Consider the following 11,109-nt stretch of genomic DNA (forward strand, 5'->3'; position numbering starts at 1 on the left):
TTCATTAATTAATTGATAAATGCATTGCAGACCATGCAACGTTGTTCAGTGATTTGGAACAATAAAAGACCATTCACTTATTAGTGCATTTCATAGAAAGGACAAGCCTGAAGCAAGCACTGAACTAGACTATTTAAATGTTGAGCAAGCAATCTTATTGGCTGCAGGATCACCAGAGGCCAATCAGCTTGTGCCATGCAGTAATGATGTGACTGCATGCAGATTGCATGTAAGGGATCTATTAGTTGAAAACAAATAGCATTGTTGTAAGTGTGAAATAAAGACTAAGAGCAACAACCAAGGTAAAGGAAGGGGATCAGAGTTTTGGGGTGAAAATGGACTTTGTCACCAGTTCTGTTTTGCCACACTAGTTTGATTTGGTCGTCACTGCAGACATTTCCCTGTCCGTGTCGTCAGATCGACGTTAGTGGGAAAGGAAAGTTGGTGAGAGGAAGTGCAAGTTATTACATTCTGATTAAAGATTATGAAGATTAACACATTTTTATTTTGAATAATATGGACAGATGAATCGTGTGCAATAAAACCAGTAATAAAGGTAGCAAATAGAGCACATTTTTGTAAGCTGACGTAGCCTGTCCATTCAGAATTACTGTACACCCACTTCATCCTTCCTGTGAAACACTACCTTTTTAATGTTTTGGCATATTTTTTTCACAGCTACTGCATACCATCCGTTCTTTTTTAAGTATGATGGCCTGTTATTCTTTGTACGGCATTGGCAGGATTCCACCTCTTCTCACAGCTGAAGTCTGTACAGGAACAGCTGTGTCTGTCCAATAGATCAAAACATTTATGGCATCATATTTCCCTGTGATATCTGCATACTTCTTCCAAATCTGCTGAATTTGGTAGCGGTGAGAGTCTGTCTGCCTGCTCGCCCCACCCGTTCCCAAATGAGTGCATGAGGTGGAGCCTGTAGCTTTCACTGAGTTCATCGGTTTCATTCGCTCCTTTACAGAACTGAGGGCCCCTCTTAGTAAGATCATATTTTGTTTGTGTAGAAGACGGGTATCAGCTAGGCCAAAGTCAAGGTTTTCTTATTAAGATGCACTTGTAACCAGTTTTCATATCAAGGAAGCTGTCTTACAGTTACAGTGCTTAGTGAAATTGTAAACAGAACATCAAAAGGAACAGGGATGAGAAAGAGTTCCTCAAAAGATCCCATAATCACCATCAGCTTTGTCTGTTTCTGTGTAAAAAAAAAATAAAGAGAAGAAAACAGGAATGGGACGGGTTGACAGAAAAAAACAGTGAACAAGGTTAACACAACTGAAGAAAGACAAAACTTTCAGCTTTATTTAACAAAACAATATACATCAGCAAGGAGTCTGATTAAAAAGTATAAATACAACATTGATTTAATAGTCAACAAGGATGGTCGTATTGTTTATAGTTCTATGAAACACATACTTCAAATAATAATAGATTTTCTGGTTTGAATGTATTTGTTTTTGCTTGTGGGCCAATGTCCAAAATCATTTCAACCCACATCCAGCACTGGTGATGTCTCTTTCAACATCTAATCTTGATCCAAAACTCTCACCATAAAATCTGTTGCTAATGGGAGTTATTTGAGAGCTGCCCTTTCAAAGGTTTGGGGTCAGATCTTGTAATGTTTTTGGAAAAAAAAGTCTCTTATGCTCATCGAAGCTGCATTTGATCAAAAACACAATAAATCAGTAATATTGTGAAATATTATTACAATTTTAAAACACTGTTTACTATTTTCATATATTTTAAATTTCATTTATTTCAGTGATGGCAAAGCTGAATTTTCAGCATCATTACTGATTTGCTGCTCAAGAAACATTTCTTATGATCAATTTTGAAAATAGTTGCAGTTTAATATTTTTGTGGAATAATTTATGCTTTTTCCAGGATTGTTTGATGAAAAGAAAGCTCAAAAGAACAGCATTTATTTTAAATACAAATCTTTTGTAACAGCATGAAATGTTTTTAATGCCACTTTTAATCAATTTGTGTCCATGCTAAAAAAAAAAAAAATTTATCGTATTGACCCCAAACCTTTGTACGGTTTTGCTTTGCAATGAGGCACAAAATGACAGGTGTAAATAACAAAATGTATATTAAAAAAGAGATTTTTATAATAAAAAAAAGTTATGTACAGCTTATTTCAGATGATAAATAAATTGTTACTGCCACAATAGGTGCAAATACACACATTTACATAATTATGTCATTTAATCCAGCACCATAACTACTTTTCAGAGGTCTACAAAGACACATTAACACAATGAAAAGATGCAGTCTATGACATCATTAAAAATTAGTGAATTTAGCAGAAAATGCCATTTCTATAAACAATGTCATGTTAGGAGGGGAAGGGATAAATAGCCCTTATATCCCCTCCATATGCAGAGCAGTGCCTGATAGATTTCCCCAAGTGCTTGTGTGATGCAGTTAAAAAAACGAAACAAGTGAAATCAACACAGTGCAATACAATGCAATAACGTGCCACTGTTATGCATGCATTGTAGAGACTGTACTGCTGAATTCATAATACATGTATGTACAATTGGTAAAAACACAAATAATGACATTCTTCTCAATACAAATACATTTAAAAAACATAAGGTGCACTTACACAAACATGTTTCTATGTTAATCCGCCTCAACATTTCATGTGGGTACAGCATGATTAGCCATCTCACTAAATGCTCTTTCTGGGATTGCAAAATGCAGAGGTTTTTCCAAATGATGCCTAATCCACAACTTCTAAGCCCCAAGCACACGCTTGTAAGCTTTAAGCATGTGGAAACCTTCCAAGAGGGAAGACCCAAAGCAAAGCATTACTAAGGATGCCAGTGAGTGTATTCAAACCAGTGAAGTTCTAGTGTGTCTGAGCCCAGTTCAAGAACAACTAACTTAACATTTCTTCTGAAGCACCAAAAGTCAACCACCAGGGTTAATAGACATGACATCATATGACTTAAAGGGATAGTTCACCCTAAAATGACAATTCTGTCATTATTTACTCATTCCCAAGTTGTTACAAACTTAGTTTCTTCGGTTGAACATAGAAGATACTTTGAAGAAAGTCAGTAACCAAACAGCTTCAGCATTACCAACATTCTTTTCCTTTCTTTTAGAAGTAAGTCATACAGGTTTGGAACGACATGAGGATGAGTAAATGATAACAGAAAATTTTCTGTGGGATGATATTTAGAAGAATGTTTCAGCAGTTTCTGTCCATACAAGAAAAGTCAATGGGGTCCAAGACTTTCATAATAGACAAAAACAGCTGAAAAATTCTTCCAAAAGGTCTTCTTTTGTCTTCCACAGATGAAAAAGAGTTTAAAACAACACTAGGGCGAGTAAATTATGACAGAATGTTCATTTTTGGGTGAATTATCCCATTAGGACCAGTCTGGGACTACAGACAACGTGCAATGTTAGACTTGCTAACAAGGCCTGATGGGAATTTTGGCAACTGCACCTCGTGATCTCTGAATACAGTTACGGTTGAATACTGTAAGCACCAATCCTGACTTGACAGATCACAGTAGAGTCCCTCTCAGGAAATAAACTATAAATAAATGTCCTATAAATGGGTACATACACAAAACAATATAATATAATGGTATAAACACTGAAAAATAAGTTATGTACATGTCTTTAAAAAACTTGCTGCCTTGCAACCCATGGTCCTATATGGCCCATAATATAAAAAACAGGGTGATGCAGGAATGTTGTGCAAATTCCCATGAGGGACAGTGTCTCTGTAATGGGGCATGTGCATTCTGTCTGTCTGTGTTCATTTGAACCAGTGCAGGTAATTTGAGTTCACAGCAGGAAAGCACATGTTGTTACTGCATGATCCTCCATAGCTCGGAGGGCACGTGGAGCAAGGAACACCTACTTTATACGGGGCCTCACCAATCCAGTTCCCCCTGTAAACAACAACAGTATCAACATTGTTAATGACAGACCAGTGAGATATATTAAACTAAACTGCTTGAAATTAGCTTTGTATATATTTTATATTCACATTTTAACTGCGTTTCTATTTTGATTCCATGAGAAGACATGCTTTAAATCAATCCGGATCTACTTTAACTAGTTCTCAGATAGCAAGTCGGGTCTTTACAAGAGTTTAAAAATAACTTGCTCTGCAGTAGCCTAAAAATTTTCTCAAGTGCGCTGCCCAATTAGACTGAAAGAAGGAGGTCACATGTCAGTCATAAGTTGCCAGCCACAAAAGATCATGGTGCTTTGATTCTGGAATTAGAGGCAGAATTCTGCTAAAATTCCACATGCAGCAGGAATGCGAGAGGTCGTCTAAGTCTTTGAACCAGAAAGCCTTGTGGATGTCCATGTTAAAAAAATGTTTTTAACAGAGGAGTGCCAAATTGCTAGCTTAGCCTAATTATGTTAGTGAAAAGTGTTCTGGAGTCTGCAGTTAAGCTACAGAACAGAAAACATATACTTACTTTGGGGAATAGTTGCACACCAAGTATGTTGCCCTCTTCCATACTGAACCCCAAACATTCATATTATGGCAAGTGTGGATGGCACATCCTACTTTATTCGAGGTTGCCCACACCATCTGGTAAAATGGAAGCAACAAGTGAGCAATGGTCAAATGAAAATGATAAACACTGATGTTCAAAAGTTTGTGGTCAGTAAGATGTTTTTAAAAGAAGTCTCTTATGCTCACCAAGGCTGCATTTGTTTGATAAAAAATACAGTAAAAACAGCATTATAATGAAATAACCATATTCTTTTTTTAAATACATTTTAAAATATTTTGAATTTTCAGCAGCCATTACGCCAGTCTTCAGTGTCACATGATCCTACAGAAATCATTTTATTCTGCGGATTTGGTGCTAAAGAAGCACTTTCTGTTATTATCAATGTTTAAAACAGTTGTGCTGCTTAATATTTGAAGAAGTTGTGATATTTATTTGAAATAGAAATCTTTTGTTACATTTCAAAAGTATTTACTGTCACTGTCACTTTTGATCAATTTAATGTATCCTTGCTAAATAAAAGTATTAATTTCTTTCAGAATAAATACATTTTACTGACCCCAAACTGTGACCGCTAGTATACCTGAAGAAATTCATTACACAAAGACCATCTTAAATCAACTCACTTGTGTATAATGAGTGCACATTGGCCCATAGCACTTAAGAGGACATCTGGGATTGCAGTCTCGAGGATAGGGAAAAGAGTAGTCCTTCACTTCATCATGCCAGGGCTTCACCAGCTGCAAAATGGATCTGTACCTGTAAACAATCCAAACTTACCACTAAATCTCATTATGTTGTGATGAAATGCTTAGCTTGGTCTTTCAAGTCTAAATGTCCATTGGTATAAACATCACTGATCACAAACTGGGACTGAGGGTGGAGATGCATACCTTCCTGTTCGAACTGAAAGGTTCTGACCCAGAAATCTAAGAAGATTGCGAGGACCGTGCTCCCAAATGCATGTAGACGCCCACTGCTCAGCCGTTTTTGCAAGAGTGTCATCCCAGACCTGAGACATGGAATACACTTTCATCAGTATTCATAAATAAATACATTTATTCATTGCATATTTAATGTTTTTTAAGAGAGCATGATGTACAAATTCTGACCATAAAATGAAGATTAAAAGCAAAATTGCCCCAAATATTAACACATTTGATTGATTCCTGAGTGATTGAAGTCAAACCATGGATGTACATTTTATGCTGGAAAATGTGGCTAAACTATTTAACACAGTAGACCATTACATAATCTTTGCCCCTTAAATCATGGTAAAATCAGAGAATGAGTTCAAACAAAACATTTAGATCCATTGAAACATATTTAATACAGCATTTCCCATGACGGTGCACTTTTGGAAGTATTTCAGTGCTTGGCTGTAGTCTTAACACATTGATAACACTGGAGAGGATCTACTCTGGTGGTCTGAGCCAATTAAATCTGCTCAACAGCTGCTGGTGCCAAAAGTACACAGAGAAGTTTGTCATTCCTGCATCCTGTGATGAGCGCAGTAACATGTGCAACGTTCACATGGGCAGCTACAACAGCAGCAATGTGCTTTCCAGGCAAAATGCCAGGTAATTATACAATTAAATAAATAAAACAACTGAACCCGATGAACTGCCGTGAGGGTGCAGAGCAAAAGTTCAAACAAACTGTTCCTGACTGTATCACAGGCTACTTATTTTAAAATTGGTAATTATTATAAGTGACTTACCATATATTCCATGTTTGAAGCTGGGGGGAAAACTTTTCCTCTGACTTTATTATGGTAATCAAGAATAGTGACCATATCATTCTGGGAAATATAACGTTTCCGTCTGGTTTTGGGAAGGTTTGCGGCCTCGGTGAGATATTTAATATCAGTGAAATTGGTTGCTGGCAGAGATGAAGATGCAGTGGGATTGAAGGCTGCCAGTGCACTTGCTCCACAGGATATACACAAGAGCAGAATGTCAATAGCTAAACGAATTTCATTCATGATTGATGGCTGAGATGTGGTGAGAGGTTTCTATTCCTTTTGCAGAATCTGCCTGTGAAACATAAATGATTCCCATTTATTAGAGAACGCATTAAAACCTATTATGTCAATTAACCTTCACTGTACCATATAGAGACAATACTGACAAGAAAAAATAATAATATCAATATAACATCTTTTCTTCTAACTTAACAGAATAATTTCTATTCAAATTTATTAGTTTTCAGAATTCAGACTTTAATTAATATTGGTTGTAAAAGTGAAGTAAATATTAGGACCAGTGTTAATATTAATATCATATATATATATAGCCCGATTTAATATTTTTTTCTTATATTAAAATTAGTACTAGTATATGTATATATATATATATATATATATATATATATATATATATAGCTGACTATATAAATTTCATATAATAGAAATAAAATGCTTTCAAATGAGCTATTCGTTCAACATTGAGTATGCAGACATTTGTCTACACGCTACACAACAATTTAACACATAATCTAATTAAATAAAAGATAGCTTGTAAACACAAATGCCCCTACCTTCTCAGAGATTCTAGAGCAGCCTTTGGATATAAACACGTCGCCTATTTGCCTGAATCTGTCCAGTAGTAGGCTACCTTTGTTTTACGTCTTTGTGAGCGCTTGCTCTCTCCCTTGCTCTCTCCCTCAGAGGCGCTGCGGGTTTTTATACGGCTGAGGTACCGGTTCAGGAAGTATTCCGGCTTTGAAGGTGCGCGGGGTTCCGCCCCATCCGTCACCTGAAGCGTGACATCATCTGAGACGTAATACTGCGTTTCTTTTATCCATTTCCTGGCAGATCCAAGCAGGCTTAATCAAACATCTGCTTTTAGTTTGCACAGCTGGCGTGAGTAGAAAAGAAAACACAAGATAAGCAAGTGAATATTCCCGTGACCCCAAAATGCAGCTTAGTCCATTGCAATGGCCAATAAAAAGGCTCCAAATTTACAAATATATGAGTATTAAACCAGGGAGTGTTGTAACTAATTTAGTTTAAAAATCTATAACTGTTAGTGCTGGATAGCCCCATATTCATTTACTTCAAATTACAGTCATTTAGAAATCTACAATGTATCCCTAAATTGTAAATTATTGTCAAGAACAAAGATTGCTGCTGTTGTTACAACTTAACAGCCTACAAATAATAAGGAAAAATGATGGAGTGTTCCAAAAGGCGATCAGGAATTTATTGGAATTTATTTGTAGTTATTGCATTATTCAGCTTTTTTGAACAAATCACATGAGTGAATTATTCAGTGACTAATTTGTATCACAGGGATGCATTTAAGTATTTTTTTTATGCCCTTCCCTGGCTTACTTCCCTCCATCTCGTTCACTCAGATGTAAGTCATTGCTTATGTTGCATGAGTGTCCACTACTGGCTGAACCCTTGCAATGTGTTTAATGGAACACCCTAAGGGGCCGTTCACACAGAACTCGAAGGTCTCGAGATGCGCTTTTGAGACGTGATGCAATAACGGAAATAGCCAAACAGCAGAATAGATAGCTAATATTTTTGACGTGGAAAAAAAATGATCTTACTCTGGACCTTGATAAAAACTGTTGTTGCTCAGAGAATGACAGGACAGAGATCTGTCTGGGTTCACCCCATCTTCTGACACAACAGTTGCCATGCTAACTACTGTGAACAAAAGCTTGCAACAATTGCCCCGCCTCCAGGGTCTTCTGATTTGTTCACTGTTTTGGAACCAAGGGGGTAATCCATCAGCCGGAAACTGAAGTCTCCCCGGGGGCCGCCATTGGCTAACAAGCCTTCACCTGCTGTTAGCATTCCATTGACTCCCATTCATTTTGGCGTCACTTTGACAGCGAATAACTTTACATCTGAGGCGTTTAAAGACTCAATTTGCCCATTGTTTATTTCTAAAGAAACACAACAATGTATAAAAGCCTCCATTACCTTGTATCTTACGTTATGGCCCCGTAGAAGCAGTTTTTGTAAAAATAGGCTAACGATTGCGTCATATAACATGCGACTCTCTGTCGCGCAGTAGAGAAATTACCGTATAGACAGAAGTAGAAGTCCCACGGGGGGACGTGGAGGCATAAAGTCCGATAAAGTCAAGGGAGAAGCCCATAGAGAGTCATAAAGTTGATCCTGCTGCTAGCTCATGGACATCTAATACTCACCATCTCCGGCTCTGCAAGATTCGGAAGGGAATGATTCAGATTCCTCTTGGCACAACAGCACAACTACTAGAAGACATACAACTGTGAGACAGGTTGCTCACGTCACATGTACGTCGTCCAGCTCAGTTTGAGGCTGCGCAGTGCGCTTGGCAATCAGGAAGTGAGTGCTTCTAATTGACTTCACTTTTCTCCAGGGGCTATGGGGTCGCTGTGTCCATTTCTTTTACTGTCTATGTTTGGAACTGACATTGATGATCGGCGCTGCATGTAAAAGTTGAAATTCTTTTAACTTGACACGGCTTCTGAAAAACGCGGCACTCATGTGCGCGAGCACAACGGTCATACACGTCCGTCTAGCACGTGTTTACATGGAAAAGTAGCACATTGGTATGGAAAAACACTTTCTGTGTGAACGGCCCCTAACCCATTGATCACTTGGAATCTGCAATTTTGAAACTGATATATTATTTGATATATCAAAACAACTCCAATATTACACACTAGAGTTGTGTGTGGGGTGGGAGTAAATTAAGTGTGATCTGCTGCTGTGTTCTGCCTGAAGTGTACATGTTGAGTTGACTCGCTCACTTGGTCAAAATCGAGGGGTCGAGCTTCTCTCCAAATAAACTTCCCTTGTCCACTTGACAAAGTTGAACACACTTCAAAATGGCGGTGGGGATTCCCCCGAGGGGAAGTGCTTAGGGACGTTCACGAGTGTATGTCTAAAAGTGTTCACAAACCACCAGTTCATAAACTATGTATGTCTGGAATAAACACAGAAAGTGGGGTGATACAAATAGTGAAAGTCTCACTCTTGGAGTGCTGCTCGACCAATCAGATTTGAGGACTGTCGTGTAATACAACTCAAGTCATGTTACAGTCCCTGGGTCTCTTCTACCTTATTATGCTTAGCATCCATATGCACTGCATATGCATATTACATATATTCTTGTTATTCTTCTTTCAATATCTTTAAAAGCATCCGTTTATATTAAAGCTGACTTTGTTTTTATAGACTATAAACTGGTAAAAAGGTCTGTCAGTTAGGCTGCACCATAAAGTATGTAGTTACAATACAACAATAGTCTTACATTGTCTTAAATGGTCAGGTAATTAGGACATTCAAGAATGGCTGGAAGAAGTCCAGTGGTTTTTATACTTTAGGGCTATTGCTCTCAACTTTATTTTCTTTGTCTTATTTATAATAATTCATTAAATTATACAGATTGCACTTGTTCAGCGTCAGAGTCAAGCCAATATAGTGTGCCACAGCAGTTGGCGAGCCAAGAGCAAAACCCCCTCAGCAGTTTAATCATTTTCTTTGGCAGCCTGAGGACAAATTAAAGCAACGTGACGCAGAAGCAGCCCCCTCCTCCCCACGAACGCCAGTGGTTTCCAAACTTTCTTGGAAGTGATGGCCTTCACGAGCTACAATTGTGAGAAATTCAACCGATATACAACTACAGTACGTTGTGAGAGCTGCTGGATTTTATGAGACAGTCTGTGCTCTCTGTGTGAAAACAATGTTAGATCTACTCCATATGTCAAGACTGGTACACCACTCTGAAAGAATATATACTGTATATACACACACATACATATACATATATACATGCATATTCTGAAATTTACTGCTGCAAATAACCTCAGGTATACATGAGGCATTGAGGGGGCAGGTATGATTCCACACATACCACAGCTTTATTAAGGCAACTTTGTCAATTGTGCCATTAAGCCACAAGTCAGGTAACATCTACAGTCAAAGCAAATTCACACCCCCATATTAAAACATCAACCTCCATCAACAGGCCAATCCAAATTCAGTATGAACACACTAATAAACAGCCTTTACTATGACCTCACTGCACCTGCTCTGGTTTTACTGATGCACACTCCTGGACAGATGTTCATTTATGCACACCACACATGCTTCTGCCATCACATTTAACAGAAAAGATGTCTGTAGTCTCACTATTCGACCGAGGATTCTTCTTTGACAAGGGAACTTCCATCAGCCATCAAGAAATGTGTTCTCCCCATGTTATTTCAGGTCTTTTAGATCACTCGAATCCAAAAGCTAATCTACAACATCAACACAGTCACAACTGCCCCAGGTAATTAGACCACGGTTAATGATCACACAGTCAAACAAACAATCACTTTTCATTTGTGAGGGATAGACTGAGAGTAGAGAACTGTTTTGGAGAAGGCCACTTTTTTTAGACGAAACATTTATTTTCTTATTGCCTCATTCCAAGTTTCCCCTCGCGATCCCTCTCCGCGGCCTCGTGGAAGCCCTATTGATGCCAACATGGTTAGACGCAAAAGAGGCTACACATCATGGAGTTCATCAGTGTGCTTTCGGCCCATGTGTTTAGACACAGACTCACAGCTGTGAACTCCACCCCAAGGCTTTAGTTTCTTCTCTGGC

General features: G+C 38.1%; 1 protein-coding gene across 1 annotated transcript; it reads right to left on the reverse strand.

Moving 5' to 3' along the window:
• Positions 1 to 2,710: 2,710 nt before the first annotated feature.
• pi15a (peptidase inhibitor 15a) lies at positions 2,711 to 7,154 on the reverse strand. Its single transcript, XM_056254099.1, has 6 exons — positions 7,050 to 7,154; positions 6,232 to 6,547; positions 5,405 to 5,523; positions 5,138 to 5,270; positions 4,473 to 4,588; positions 2,711 to 3,932 (listed from the first exon to the last, which is right to left on the reverse strand). Exons 2-6 carry the CDS (start codon positions 6,493 to 6,495, stop codon positions 3,797 to 3,799), a joined length of 768 nt encoding a protein of 255 aa, XP_056110074.1. The 5' UTR covers positions 6,496 to 6,547; positions 7,050 to 7,154; the 3' UTR covers positions 2,711 to 3,796.
• Between the last annotated feature and the right edge of the window lie 3,955 nt (positions 7,155 to 11,109).

The sequence above is a fragment of the Rhinichthys klamathensis genome, unplaced genomic scaffold, assembly GCF_029890125.1.
Source record: "Rhinichthys klamathensis goyatoka isolate OS25496 unplaced genomic scaffold, OSU_Roscu_1.1 h1tg000110l_1, whole genome shotgun sequence".
Lineage (NCBI taxonomy): Eukaryota > Metazoa > Chordata > Actinopteri > Cypriniformes > Leuciscidae > Rhinichthys > Rhinichthys klamathensis.